The 15,295-nt window shown below is 43.1% G+C and overlaps 1 protein-coding gene and 1 long non-coding RNA gene across 2 annotated transcripts in view; one reads left to right on the forward strand and one right to left on the reverse strand.

The window, feature by feature from the left end:
* The window catches only part of LEO1 (LEO1 homolog, Paf1/RNA polymerase II complex component), a 39,285-nt gene extending 24,213 nt beyond the window's left edge, over positions 1–15,072 (forward strand). The window contains exons 8-12 of the mRNA XM_023227214.1: positions 131–265; positions 1,088–1,223; positions 3,065–3,251; positions 5,658–5,755; positions 14,837–15,072. Of these exons, the coding sequence (XP_023082982.1) occupies positions 131–265; positions 1,088–1,223; positions 3,065–3,251; positions 5,658–5,755; positions 14,837–14,941 (661 nt within the window). The 3' untranslated portion in view covers positions 14,942–15,072. The remainder of the gene's footprint in view (positions 1–130; positions 266–1,087; positions 1,224–3,064; positions 3,252–5,657; positions 5,756–14,836) is intronic.
* Positions 1–15,295, reverse strand: part of LOC111552794 — a 22,612-nt gene continuing 7,317 nt past the window's right edge. Inside the window, exon 4 of the long non-coding RNA XR_002734728.2 lies at positions 1–1,436. This is a non-coding gene — a long non-coding RNA (uncharacterized LOC111552794). The remainder of the gene's footprint in view (positions 1,437–15,295) is intronic.

Consider the following 15,295-nt stretch of genomic DNA (forward strand, 5'->3'; position numbering starts at 1 on the left):
CCTCAGTCTCCCAAAGTGCTGGGATTACATGTTTGGGCCACCGTGCCCAGCCTGAATCACCTTTAAGTGAAGTAAGATGGTAGAGTGAAAGCTTTATGACTTTAGTATATGAAATGTTTCTTCTTTCCAGCATGTCCCTGCATTTAGGCAATGAAGTGTTTGATGTGTACAAAGCCCCACTGCAGGGCGACCACAATCATCTTTTTATAAGACAAGGTACTGGTCTACAGGGACAAGCAGTCTTTAAAACGAAACTCACCTTCAGGTAACTGTTATTATTATTATGTATTATTTTTTATGGTAAAAGCAGTGAAACATAGATGTTTCTGTAATGCCTGCCACCTGATTGATGTAACCCCACGGTATGATTCAGCAAGAACCAAGATCTTGTGCATAGTTCTGATGGTTCAAAAGTTATTTTGTCAAATACACTGAAAGTTGCTATTTCTTAGGGAACCAGGTCATGCTAACCAGACTTACAAGAGAATGTCAGTGTATTTAATTCCAGTGACTATTATAACTGCCTTGGGTAATGCTTATCTTTAGAGGGGGCACAATAATGTTGGTTATGATTTAGCTTTTTGAAATTATAGAGGTCAACGTACAGGCTTTGGAATCAGTTAGGCTCATATTTGAATTCCGTTTCCACTTGTGTGACCTTGTGCCACTTTCTCAATCTCTTTTTGCCTCAGTTTCCTAAATCTATAAAATAGGATAGTTATATTAACAATATTAATATATTAATACTAATTAAAAGTAATGGCAAAAGCCATAATTACTTTTGCACCAACCTGTAGTATCTAATTAATGTTGCTTGAGCTTATCCATTTATTGCTAGAAGGTGATCATGCCATACAGTCTTTTTTACTCCAACCTTCTGTTTTTCATTTGTGGAATAAGAATGTCTCAGTGAGCCATAGAATGAAGAAAACTCACAATCGTCCACCTGGTATATTCAGTCGAGTGTCCCTGCCTGTTTTTTCTGGTGACTAGGAAATGGTCACTGGGCTTTTCTGTGACGTGGGTATCACTGGCTCACAAATGTATTTGGTAAACAGTGAGATGCTCTTCGTTTATTTCCTGGCAGACCTCACTCTACGGACAGTGCCACACATAGAAAGATGACTCTGTCGCTTGCAGATAGGTGTTCAAAGACACAGAAGATTAGAATCTTGCCAATGGCTGGTCGTGATCCTGAATGCCAACGCACAGAAATGATTAAGGTATGTTTGCTAAGCCTTATCCTGGGATTCTTTGTTAATTAGGAAAGTATTTCCCAAAATGCTTGTTCTTCATCTCTTATTGGCCCACCTTTTCCTCTTCCAACCGACATGAATAGGGAGCTGGCTTCATTTCCTCAGCATTCGCCAAACAATGCGTGATGCGGCGATGACAGTAAAACAGACGCACGGCTCAAGTTCTCTCTTCACCAGGCCCTGAGAGTTCAGCAACAAACCAGTGATTAAAATATCTGAATTTTCATTTATAAGTTCAAAGATCATTAAGTCTTCTATGTGTGGTTTAGAATCCATGTCAGAAGTCAGTGGAGATACTAGAGAGTAGTGTAAAATAGAGACTAGACCAGGAGTTTGAATGAGAGAGTGCCTAAAGGAGACTCTGGTAAAGAATAAGACAAGCTTATGAGTTTTTAAGGTCAGTTTGTAACATTCTACCTGGTATATTTTCAAATGTGACCCAACTGTTAATTAGGCACAAGTTTATTTGGGGCGTTGTACCTAATCGATAGAGCATGCGCTCATATTGGCCATTGGCCTTTCCTGCAGCACTGGATTTGAGAAGCCAGATGCAATGGTACAGGCTCATCATTTCTCCTCTCCATCTTCTCTAATCCCTGCTAGATTTTGGCCTTTGCCCAACCTGCCTTTGTGATTATGTTGTTTAGTGAAGCAGGGCATGGTGAGGCTAAGACAGTCCAGTTGCCTCAGGGCCTTTCTTACTAATCTTATGGTCAGGCTCTGCTGAAGGTTTGGCTCTGAGCCCTTACTTTTTCCTCCATCCTGTATTTGTTCATCGAGACAGATTAAACCAGATCTAATAGCAGTACCTAACCCAGTGGTATATAGGGGCATTTGCTTTGGAGCTGGGCTTGTTCCATTTCCCCACCTTTTCTGTACAGGCTAAGGGAGCTGGAGGAACCTGCAGATTCCAGCCTCAGCATTACTGGAGGGGCTCTTGAACCACTTTAAGCATCCCCCTACACCCTCCTCCATGTCCCCAGCTCCTGTGAAAATGTAGACAAGGAGTCAGCTAGTTTGTTCTTAGTCCCTGTACTACTGACAGTGATTTTTACTCTAACCTCTGTACAGCCACATATTACTTAAAACAATCTGTTTCATAGAATTTCTAGCAATAGATGTGGAGCTGTGTATGATAATACAGAGCAATTGGATGAGGAAGACCTTCAAAGAAATCCCAGAATATCCCTGAAACCTACTCCAACACTACCCCTACCCCCAGCCTGGTTTCACATCAAGATGCAGAATGCCAGGCAGTGCAAAAGAAATGAAAGCTCTACCTTGTGGCTTTAGGACACTCCCCAGCCTGTCATCAGGAGCTGTGAGGAGCTGTCTGGGTTGAGGGGCTGAAGGGCTGGGACCAGAATATCTGGAACTATGGGGGTTTGGTAGAGCTGGGGCAGATCAGGTGCCTGTGGTTCAGGGATGAACAGGAACAGCCACTGCTGCTCCAGGGAGTCAGTTTAGGTGTCTGCTGGGCATGGATGGGGTTTCTCAGGCGGGTCGCTTCTCTCTGGGTTAAGTGGCAGCACAGGACACCAGCACGGCTCCCAAGGACACACCTGTGCCAATGCCAGTTGGGCCGGTTAGTGTCAGGGCTCCCTTCTGCTGCTTTACCCTTGTGTTGCCTTCGCTCCTGCAAACCAAACCAGAGGGTCCGTGTGGAGCCACAGAGGTGTGACGGGGAACACACACGGGACAGCTGTTATCTTGACCAGACATTACATGCTAGTTGTGATAAAAGTGGGTTCAAGTGGGCACGAAAGTAGCTCCTTTTTAGGTCAAAGAAGTTATTTGCTTCTTTACAGAAAGAAGAAGAACGTTTGAGGGCTTCCATACGTAGGGAATCTCAGCAGCGCCGAATGAGAGAGAAACAGCACCAGCGGGGGCTGAGCGCCAGTTACCTGGAACCTGATCGATACGATGAGGAGGAGGAAGGCGAGGAGTCCATCAGCTTGGCTGCTATTAAAAACCGATATAAAGGGGGCATTCGAGGTGAGTCATGTGTGGAAATTACATTTCATCATTTCGGGATTCTGGACTTCATCCTGGCATTGGATGTAATCTGACTGCCAAGTCAATGGACCTTTTTTTTTTTTGAGACAGAGTCTCGCTGTGTCATTCAGGCTGTAGTGCAGTGACGTGATCTCGGCTCACTACATCCTCTGCCTTCCGGGTTCAAGTGATTCTCCTGCCTCAGCCTCATGAGTAGCTGGGATTACAGGTGTGCACCACCACACCCGGCTAATTTTTGTATTTTCAGTAGAGACGGGGTTTCACCATTGGCCAGGCTGGTCTCAAACTCCTGACCTCAAATGATCTGCCTGCCTTGGCCTCCCAAAGTTCTGGGATTACAGGCGTGAGCCACTGTGCCTGTCCAGGACATTTTTAAAGAACCGGTTGTCATGAGTGATCTTAGTTCATTCAGATGAGCGTGAGAGGTAGAAACTGCTGTTGTTCCCACTTTGGGTTCTATCCCTTGAGCTTCTGCTTTCTGACTTGAGAATCTGTCAATTATATTGGAACTTCTGTCAACTTTTTTTTATTACCTAATTGGGAATCAAGAAATTGAACTATTCTGAAATTATGTGATATTTTCTTTCATTCTTCTTCTATATTTCTCTTAGATTTTCTTTTGCATATTTCCTCCTTTCGCAAGTATCAGTGATTTCTGATGGTTACCGTTTTTTCCACACATGCTGAATTTTAGGCAGATGCTCAACACTTGACATGCATCCTATTTGATCCTCATAACAACATTATGATCTAGTTGCTCTTATTTCCTTGTTCTTATTGCAGAAACTGAGACTTTGAGAGGCTGAATAACTTGCCCAAAGGCACATAGTTGCTAAGTGGTCAGTTCTTAAACCAAGGTCATCTGACTTCTGAGACATCTGTCCCACCTGGTTCTTACTCAGGGGTTCCCCCAAGCCAGTAGCAAGAAGACGTGCTGAAAAGCGAACTAAGAAGACCTGGCTGGCCTCCTGACCCTGCCCACTCTCATCTCAGTCCTGCCACTTTTTGGTTTTATAACTTCTGAAGAGTTACATAGTCTCCCTTAACTTCTGTTGCCTCATCATGACAAAAACAACCTATTAATAATGGTAGTTAGAACATAAGGTTATTTTGAGGATTACATGATATAATACATTTAAAGTACTTAGCCCAGAGCCTGGCATATAACAAGTAAATTTTTAAAACACCCAAATTTATTTTTCTCTGACTCTCCCATGAAACTCATTTCTCCTTTTCTTGTAGTGACTGCATTTGGTCTGGTGACCTGTTATATATTACCTACCTATTATTTATTTGCCACAGTACAGAGACCCTTTCTTTTTTGTCAATGCTGATTTCCTATAGAAAAAGATTCAATTATGTGGAAATAAACCACACAAAAATTAAATAAAAATTTTAAAAATCCAAGGATGCTTTAGGGAGAGAGGTATGTAACATTCAGGTCACCAGAGATTAAAAATCTAGCACGAGTCTAGTAGTGCTCAGATCCATACAGTAATCAGATAGACAAGGACTGGGGACAAAGGGAAGGCTTTGGGTTTTGAGGGGAGGGGCTTGGTCTAAAGTCCTCGGCTCTTATTCCACCCAGAGGTTCACCTGGGCTTGGGCAGTGGAGCAGATGGGTGCCCCTCTGCATCTCTCTTTGAAAGGTCTGCCTGGCAACAAACGGTCTTTACAGGAAACACTTTCTTACCAGGAAAACACTTTCTTGCTTTACCTTCAAAGCTCATTTTGGAATTAACTGTTACCGGTGGAAGAATGTCTCAGGCTTTAATAGTTGACTTTGGAAGAGTAGGGTATCTGCCTCTTTAGACACCTTGCACACAAGCCTTTTTGATCTTTAAAAGTGGTCAGGTTTTTGTATTTTGAGAGGGTAAGTCTGCTTCATTTCAACATATCTAAAATTTATATTTATCTTTAAATCAAAAACTTTAAAATTATTTGGTTCCCCTGGGAGGAAATATACAGAGGGAACTAAAGATACTTATGAGAAGAAAACATTTAAGAAGGAATAGGTCACTGTCTTTGAAAGTCACACACAGCTGGGCACAGTGGCTCATGCCTATAATCCCAGCACTTTAGGAGGCTGACTAAGGAGGATTGCTTGATTCTAAGAGTTCAAGACCAGCTTGTGCAACATGGCAAGACTTCATTTTTTTTCCACTAAAAGGAAAAAAATATTAGCTGGGCATGGGCAGGTAGTGCACACCTGTGGTCCCACCTACTTGGGAGGCTGAGGCAGGAGGATCACCTGAGCCCAGGAGGTCAAGGCTACATTAAGCCATGATTGTGCCACTTCTCTCCAGCCTGGGCCTCAAAGCAAGACCCTGTCTCAGGAAAAAAAAAAAAAAAAAGGTCACTCACAATCTATACTTTTGCTTTCAGAGGAACGAGCCAGAATCTATTCATCAGACAGTGATGAGGGATCAGAAGAAGATAAGGCTCAAAGATTACTCAAAGCAAAGAAACTTACCAGTGATGAGGTAAGATGAAATTTATTCAATTCTAGGGGTTTATCCTGTACTCAGGAGCCAACTGCTTTGAATGAAGAGCTCACAGATCAGGCAGGTACAACTTAGTTGTCTACACACTTCACTGAAATCCAGCGAGATAAATGCAGTAACAAGACAGAGTGCTCCAGAGGAGGGTCTGATACCAGTATTTAGAGAGGTCTTAGAAGGCTGCATGGAGGATGAGACTTCTTGCTGGGTGTTGAAGAGTGATCAGAAACTTGCTGGGCAAACTGTCCTATCTCTGGTAGGTCACTCTGGATAGAGGGAAAGGCCTGGAAGGAAAGGTGCAGGTCCCTGACATACCAAGGCTCATCCAGGAGAGAGTGATGGATCATTCAGTGTGGTAGACCAGAGGGTGTATGTCCTTTTTGTACAAATTCTCAGTATTTTTTTTATTAGGAAAATAATTCATTCTTGGTTAGAGGTGGTGGCTTATGCCTGTAATCCCAGTATTTTGGGAGGCCTAGGCAGGCAGATTGCTTGAGCTCAGGGGTTTGAGACTAGACTGGGCAACATAGGGAGACCCCATCTCTCCAAAAAAAGTTACAAAAATTAGCTGGGGGTAGTGGTGTGTGCCTGTAGTCTCAGCTACCAGAGTCTTGAGGTGGGAGGATTGTTGGAGTGGGAGGACTGTTGGGGTGGGAGGACTGTTGGGGTGGGAGGATTTTTGGGGTGGGAGGACTGTTGAGGTGGGAGGGTTGTTGGGGTGGGAGGATTGTTGAGGCTGCAGTGAGACATGATTGCACTACTGCACTCCAGCTTGGGCAACAGAATGAGACCCTGTCTCAAAAAAAAAAAAAAGAAAAAAGAATTCATTCTCATGTTGGGAAAACATATTTTCTTTTTATTTAGATGAAATAGTATTTGGTCAGGCACGGTGGTTCACGGCTGTAATCCCAGCACTTTGGGAGGCCGAGGCAGTTGGATTACCTGAGGTTGGGAGTTCGAGACTAGCCTGACCAACATGGAGAAACCTCGTCTCCACTAAAAATACAAATTAGCAGGACATGGTGGCACATGCCTGTAATCCCAGCTACTCACAGCCTCAGGAGACTGAGGCAGGAGAATCGCCTGAACCCAGGAGGCAGAGGTTGCGATGAGCTGAGATCGCGCCATTGCACTCCAGCCCGGGCAACAGGAGTGAAACTCCATCTCAAAAAAAAAAAAAAAAGTATTTGAAATTGTATTGAGTAATAAATTGAAATAAGTTTTCATTTATTATTGACATAAAATAAATTATTTTAACCAGTATTCTTTTCATATTATAAAAGAATAGGCCCTGAGAATTTTTTTTTTTTTTTTTTAAGACAGAGTCTCGCTCTGTCGCCCAGGCTGGAGCACAGTGGCATGACCTCGGCTCACTGCAAGCTCTGCCTGCCAGGTTCATGCCATTCTGCCTCAGCCTCCCGAGTAGCTGGGACTACAGGCGCTGCCCGCCACCATGCCCGGCTAATTTTTTATATTTTTAGTAGAGACGGGGTTTCACCGTGTTAGACAGGATGGTCTCGATCTCCTGATCTCATGATCCGCCCGCCTCGGCCTCCCAAAGTGTTGGGATTACAGGCGTGAGCCACCGCGCCCAGCCTCTTTTTTTCTTAATACCCCAGCGAGTATTGAACACCCCACTGGGTGATGTGGAGATACTGAGAAAGTTAAAATCTTTATTATACCAGTGAAATACTATATAAAGTGAAATACTATATAAAGTAAAATACTATATATGGTAGAGCAGATGGTGAAAAGTGATAAGGAGACAAATTATGCAGGAAAGGGATATAGAGAATGTTCTGGGGGGTCTTGGGAGTTGGGATGTTGTACTTTTAGAAATACTGTTCAGGGAAACTCTCACTGGAATGGTGATCTTTGAGTAAACATCTGAAGGTAGTGACAGTGAGCTGTTCAGCTCTCTGGAGAGTGTTGCATGCAGAATTAGGAAGTGCAAAGGCCCTGAGGTGGGAACCTGCCTGGCATGTGTGAAGAAAGCACAGAGGCTGAAGCTGGAGCCTTGTGAGGGAGAGGGCAGAAATATGATGGGGCCAGATCACCTAAGGCCTCACACCATTTGTAAAGCCTTTTTTTTTGTTTTTGTATTTTTTGTAGAGACACAGGGTTTCAGCATATTGCCCAGGCTGGTCCCGAATTCCTGGACTCAAGCAATGTGCTTGCCTCAGCTTCCCAAAGTGCCGGGATTATGGGCATAAGCCACCACGACAGACTGATTTTTTTTTTTTTTTTGGTTTTTTATTCTGAGAGGTTTTCGTTGGAGGTTTTCAGCAGAGGAGAGAAGATATGATTTAACTCCTAGTAGGATCACTGACTGCTTTGTTGAGAGTATGTTGATTGTGTGTGTGAAATAATGGCCTTACCTGTTTCCCAGGTATCTATAGATCAAGGTAGCATAGCAGAGCTAAGAGAGTAGAGGCTTTGGAGTCTTAAAAGACTACCTAGGTTTGAATCCTGCTTCTACCACTGAAATCTTTTATCTTAAATATCTGGTTTTTCTGAACCTCATTTTTCTCTAAGCATTGCTGTAAAATTAAAATTTTATATCATATGATGTGTATAAATATAAAGTTTTATTACACATAGTATATATAAAAGTATATAAATACATATTTATATTATGAAGATATTACTATTTCAAAGTGTGATGAAATTGGAATTTTTAAGAGGCACATGGAAACAGATTGTTGACCATTTCAGTTTGTTCTCTGACAAGTACGCCCAGACTCTCTAAGATAAGGACTTCCCTTAAGTATCGTTCAGGAGTAAATCAGTAATGGACCAGACAGCATGATTATTAGCGATTCAACATTATAACTAAGTTTTTAAAAATTCTTATTTCTATCCTTTACCCTAACTGGTACTTTTGTAAAGCTATGTAGCTGAAATTCCTATTTTCTTCGTTGGTATCTTTATCTGAAATATATTTTACCCTCTTGAAACATTTTCAGTGGTTATGCAATTTTAGAGCAATTTTCTTTCAGGAGATTTTTGGCTTCCATTATTATTATTGAAAAATGAGCTTCCTAATGGTGATTTCTTTTGGCACTTTGAATATGCCATCCTCTGCCTTCTGCCCTCCATTGTTCTGATGAGAAGCCAGCTCTTTATCGTCTTGAGATTCCCTTGTATGTGACCAATCATTTTTCTCTAGCTGTTTTCAGAAATTTTTCTGTCTTTCAGCATTTTTACTGTGATGTATCTGCATGTGGTTCTCTTTGCATTTATTCTACTTGCAATTTATTGAGCTTCTTGGATGCGTAGGTTAATGTTTTTCAACCTGGGAAGTTTTCAGTCATTGTTTCATTTAATATTTTTTCTGCTGTTTTCCCTCCTCTCCTGCTGTTCCTATTAGGTGTATGTTGGTGTGTTTAGTGGTGTCTCGCATTTCTCTGGGGCTCTATTCATTTTTCTTCATTCTGTTTTCTCTGTTATTCACACTGCATAATCTCTTTGTTCCATCATCAAGTCTGCTGATCCTAGTTCAAATCCACTATTGTGCCCCTCTGGTCACATTTCATTTCAGTTACCCTTTCAGTGTAAGAATTCCCATTTGATCCTTTTTTTTTTAATCATTTCTATCACTTTATTGATATTCTCTCTTGATAATACATTGTTATCATGCCTTTCTCTTCTTTTTTTTTTTTTTTTTTCTTTGAGACAGGGTCTCACTCTGTTGCCCAGGCTGGATTGCAGTGGCACGATCTCGGCTCACTGCAACCTCCACCTCCCAGGTTTAAGCGATTCTCTTGCCTCAGCCTCCCAAGTAGCTGGGATTACAGGTGTGTGCCACCACGCCTGGCTAATTTTTGTATTTTTAGTAGAGACAGGGTTTCACTGTGTTGGCCAGGCTGGTCTCGAACTCCCGACCTTGTGATTCACCTGCCTTGGCCTCCCAAAGTGCTGGGATTAAAGGCACGAGCCACCATGCCCGGCCTCTTTTTAAATTTATTTACTTTAATTAATGTATTTATTTTTGAGACAGATTTTCACACTGTTGCCCAGGCTGGAGTGCAGTGGCGCGATCTTGGCTTACTTCAACCTCCGCCTCCCGGGTTCAAGCAATTCTCCTGCCTCAGCCTCCTGAGTAGCTGGGATTACAGGTGCCCACCACCACGCCTGGCTAATTTTTTTGTATTTTTAGTAGACATGGGGTTTCACTATGTTGGCCAGGCTGGTCTCGACCTCCTGACCTGGTGATCTGCCTGCCTTGGTCTCCCAAAGTGCTGGGATTACAGGTGTGAGCCACCGCGCCCAGCCTATTTTTTATACACAGAGGGTCTCACTTTGTTGCCCAAGCTGGTCTCAAACTTCTGAACTCGAGGGATCCTCCGACCTCGACCACCCGAAGTGCTGGGATTACAGGCATGAGCCACTGTGCTCGGCACCAGACAAAATTTGTTTGTTGGTTTTTTTTTTTTTGGAGACCAAGTCTCATTCTGTTGCCCAGGCTGGATTGCAGTGGTGCCATCTTGGCTCACTGCAACCTTCACCTTCTGGGTTCAAGCAATTTTCCTGCCTCAGCCTTCCTAGTAGTTGGGATTATAGGCACCCACCACCATGCCCAGCTAATTTTTGTATTTTTAGTAGAGACGGGGTTTTGCCATGTTGGTCAGGCTGGTCTCAAACTCCTGACATCAGGCGATCCACCTGCCTTGGCCTCCCAAAGTGCTGGGATTACAGGCGTGAGCCACTGCGCCTGGCCAAAATTCGTTTCATTGTTCTGCAACATACTTGTTTTAAATTAGATGAGGCAACATCTTAATGATACATTTATAGTGCTGAACTGTTGGCAAACGTGAGTCCTCATCTAAGCAGATGCTATTTTTTTCTTGGCAAATAGAAACTGAACGAAAATTGAGAAGTGTCATGGGACTTCTGTCTATTCCTAGTATTCTCAGAAATGAGGTTTTTTTTTTTTTTTTTTTTTTAGTGATCCATCAGATAGCCTTCTTCTAGGCTGGTCAGTTGCAAACCTATACTGCCTGACTTAAAAATGCCTCTTGGGAATGGCCACCTAGCTGTCACAGGAACCACCCTCTACCTCCGTTACCCAAATACTCTCTTTCAGGTCTTCCTGCACTCTTCCCTTTCCTGCCCTAACAACAAAGATTTTACTTCTGCCTGGACCTCTCAACCCCTGCCACTACCTCTTCATGTTACCCTAGTGTGAGTCCTGGTCATGCATTACAATGGAAGAAGGAATGGGAGCATTCCTGTTCTAAGTCCCTCTCTGTGCTTTGCACACTAAAGCCCGCCCAAACATCAGGAGCCTGGGTATGCCTCTGATATTAAGGGGAGTTTTCAGACCCCAGGTCCACAGCCCAGAGAACACCATCATCATCATAGCATGCCTTGAAATGGGGGTAAGGGCCAGTCTATAGTACAGTGAACTGCATCAATTTTGGTGCTACCCTTTCCCACTTGTATGGCGTTGGGCCAGTCATCTCATATTTCTGAGTCTATTTCCTTATCTGTTCAATGGAGTTTATGCTCCCTGTCTTGTAAAAATGTTGCATTACAGTATTAATAAACAACAGATTTGAAAGTAACACAATATGTAGTAGTTGAACAAGAAATACTATTTTCCCTTTTCCAACAGAGTCTAAGTTACCAAAAAGAAGAAAAATGTAAAGGAGAGCTTTTTCTTCTCCCTCATTTTTTTAAGTAGTTAAAACTTTACAAAATCTCAATTACCTCAAAGATCTAGATAAATAGGTAGGGGGAGAAACTGTGCGCTGGTACTCTGTTCTCCAGGAGTCTGGGAAAAGGGAAAGACCCAAACTGAAAGAAACATGGAGACAGTGGAAAGGAGAGGTATCAAGGCCAACCCTTGGCTTTCTTAGACAAAAGAGGTACCTGCTGTGAAGGATTAGTTAGAATGTGGTGCCAGGCAGCCTTCTCTCTGTGTCTCTTTCTCCAGCTCTCCCTCTTGAGACTCCATTTCCCCTTTGACAACCCTGCCTTATCTTCATAACTGTAGACTGTTTCTGTACCTACAGGGACCTGCATTCATGACTGTATTAGCAAGCTTTCTTTTAGACTTAATAAACATATTTTTGTCATTTACTGCATTTATATATGACACTGGGATCCATTCCAGTTATGTTCAGTAAGGCAGCATCCCACACGTGTAATTTCACGAAATGAAGTCATCCTGAAGGATTCTGTCACCTTTCTAAGTCCTGGGAGTCTGAGAAACTATACACCTTTGCCCTGTTTGATGGCTGACTAGCTGGCTTGCTTATTTATTTGTTTGTTTGTTTGAGATGGAGTCTTGCTCTGTTGCCCAGGCTGGAGTGCAGCACCGCGATCTCGGCTCACTGCAAACTCTGCCTCCTGGGTTCAAGTAATTCTCCTGCCTCAGCCTCCAAATCTACGCCCAGATAATTTTTGTATTTTTTAGTAGAGACAGGGTTTCACCATGTTGGCCAGGCTGGTCTCTAACTCCTGACCTCAAGTAATCTGCCTTCCTCAGCCTCTCAAAGTGCTAGGATTATAGGCACGAGCCACCACACGTGGCTTATTATTTATTAAACATTTTTTTGGTAGCAATTATTATTATTTTTTTTTGGTGAAGACAGATGTCTTACTATGTTGCCCTGGTTGGTCTCACTCAAACTCCTGGCCTCAAGTGATTCTCCTGCTTTGGCCTCCCAAAGCCCTGGGATTACAGGCATGAGCCACTGCGCCCATTCCCTTTGTTGTGTTTTTCTGTGCTTATGTGTAGCTGCCAGAGAATTCAGTCCTTAGCAGGCTTTTTTTTTTTTTTTGAGACGGAGTCCTGCTCTGTCGCACAGGCTAGAGTGCAGCGGCGTGGTCTCGGCTCACTGCAACCTCTGCCTCCCGGGTTCAAGCAATTCCCCTGCCTCAGCCTCCCAAGTAGCTGGGATTACAGGTGCCTGCTACCATGCCCGGCTACTCTTTTTGTAGTTTTAGTAGAGATGGGGTTTCACCATGTTGGCCGGGCTGGTCTTGAACTCCTGAGCTTGTAGTCTGCCTGCCTTGGCCTCCCAAAGTGCTGGGATTACAGGCGTGAGCCACCGCACCCAGACTTTTTTTTTTTTTTTTTTTTGAGACAGAGTCTCGCTCTGTTGCCCAGGCTGGAGAGCAGTGGCATGACTTCTGCCCACTGCAACCTCCACCTCCCGGGTTCAAGTGATTCTCCTGCCTCTGGGACTGCAGGCATGTGCCACCACATCTGGCTAATTTTTTGTATTTTTCATACAGACGGGGTTTCACCATCTTGGTCAGGCTGCTTTCAAACTCCTGACCTCGTGATCCGCCAGTCTCAGCCTCCCAAAGTGCTGGGATTACAGGCATGAGCCATCGCGCCCAGCCAGTCCTTGGCAGGCTTTCTAAAGCAGAATTTCACAGCTTCTCACTCCAGAGGATGGATTAGGACTGGTGCCAGTGAGACTTCTTTGGGAGAGACCTGGCCATCTCCTGGCTGCTGCCGTCCAGGGACCTTTAGGACAGACTGGACCATCTTTTAGAATTACTATGCTAGTTCTTTTAGTGATTCAAATTTCATCTCATTAAAGGATTTTAGAGCTGAAAAGACAAACACATCAAGGCTCATTTTTGGAAGGTTACCATAAAATAGTGATTGCATGTAAAATGTTTAAGATTTTTCCTTTGAAAATTAAAAGACAAGTAGTGTGATTGAATGTGCTCTTTGCCTGTGGGGCTGGGAGAGAAGTATTTGGGTTTGCTGTAGCCTGTAGAGTAGAGAGGAGGGACTCTTGTTCCTTCTTGGGGGCAGGATCTATCTTTCAGTGTTGCTGTTTAGGTAATTTCCCTGTGCTGCCAGCTGGGAAGTAAATGGAGGAGGACTTCTCTAAATCCCTTACTGTGGATTCATAACTTCCCCCCTTTGAATTCTCCTGTGGCCTTTCAGGTCTGTGGGAATGTATTTGGGATAACAAGGCAGAAAACAAGTGTGAGATGCTATCTTGTCTGTCAGAGGGCCAGCCATGAAAACCATCAGAAAAAAGTGGGCATACCAGGTTGCATTCTACATCTAGCAGCCTCTGGTCACAGCAGCAAGATGTCTGGCTTTCCCTAACTTCAACCTTCAAACCATTTGTTCATCCCATTTAATTTTTAATTTTTATTTATTTTTGAGACAGAGTCTTGCTTGCTCTGTTGCCCAGGCTGGAGTATATTGGCGCAATCTCAGCTTACTGCAGCCTTTATCTCCTGGGTTTAAGCGATTTTCCTGCCTCAGTCTCTTGAGTAGCTGGGATTACAGGAGCGTGCCACCACACCTGGCTAATTTTTGTATTTTTAGTAGAAATGGAGTTTTGCCATGTTGGCCAGGCTGGTCTCAAACTCCTGACCTCAGGTGATCCACCCCCTTTGGCCTCCCAAAGTGCTAGGATTACAGGCATGAGCCATCGTGTCCGGCCCATCCCATTTAGTGTCAGTTTATTTTAATCAGTATTTGCTACTTAGATACTGACATGTTCAAATTCTATCTGTAAAAAATGTTTTTTAGATAACTTCCTAAATTATTTGTTTCTGTTAGAACATTTGTACAGAATGATTTTAAACAGAGGAAACTTGTGTATAGATGCCCTTTAATGTCATTAAATATTTTCTTAAAAACCTTTATGATGTTTTTAATGCACTGAAACAAATTGTTCCAAAAAAAACCAAATCAACAGTCTTTAAAATACTGAATTTTAGATAATGAAAAGAAGTGAAATTCTGAGGAGGCAGAGAAAAAAAGTTTGAGAAATTACCTGATCATGGTAAAAATATCCCGACAGGACCAGTGGTTAGACAGGCAGAACTTTTGGGAGAGCCCTGCCCCTTCTGTGGCACATCCTGTCTCCAGTTTCCTGCACATCCTGCTCTGTGTTCAAAGGTTTCCCTGTGAGAGATTAGCTCACAGTTGCAAACACCTCACAATCTCCCTCACAATCTGCAGGAACAGTTACTTTGAGTTGTCAGAGGGTCATTCAGCTCATAGCTACTTTTGATAAACCATCCTAAAAATGTTCTTTATTGACTTGTAGATTTGTAAAAATTGTATCTGTTTAGGAGGGTGAACCTTCTGGAAAGAGAAAAGCAGAAGATGATGATAAAGCAAATAAAAAGCATAAGAAGTACGTGATCAGTGATGAAGAAGAAGAAGAAGATGATTGAAGTATGAAATATGAAAACATTTTATATATTTTATTGTACATTTATAAATATGTAAACATGAGTTATTTTGATTGAAACGAATCGATTTGCTTTTGTGTAATTTTAATTGTAATAAAACAATTTAAAAGCAAGTCTCTGTGTTCAAGAAATCTACTTTTCCGGCCAGGTGTGGTGGCTCATGCCTGTAATCCCAGCACTTTGGAAGGCCAAGGCAGGTGGATCACAAGGTCATGGTGGCATGCGCCTGTAGTCCCAGCTACTCGGGACGCTGAGGTGGGAATTGCTTGAACCCGGGAGGCAGAGGTTGCAGTTAGCCGAGATCGTGCCACTGCAGCACTCCAGCCTGGCGATAGA

The sequence above is a fragment of the Piliocolobus tephrosceles genome, chromosome 6 (genome assembly GCF_002776525.5).
Source record: "Piliocolobus tephrosceles isolate RC106 chromosome 6, ASM277652v3, whole genome shotgun sequence".
Classification (NCBI taxonomy): Eukaryota; Metazoa; Chordata; class Mammalia; order Primates; family Cercopithecidae; genus Piliocolobus; species Piliocolobus tephrosceles.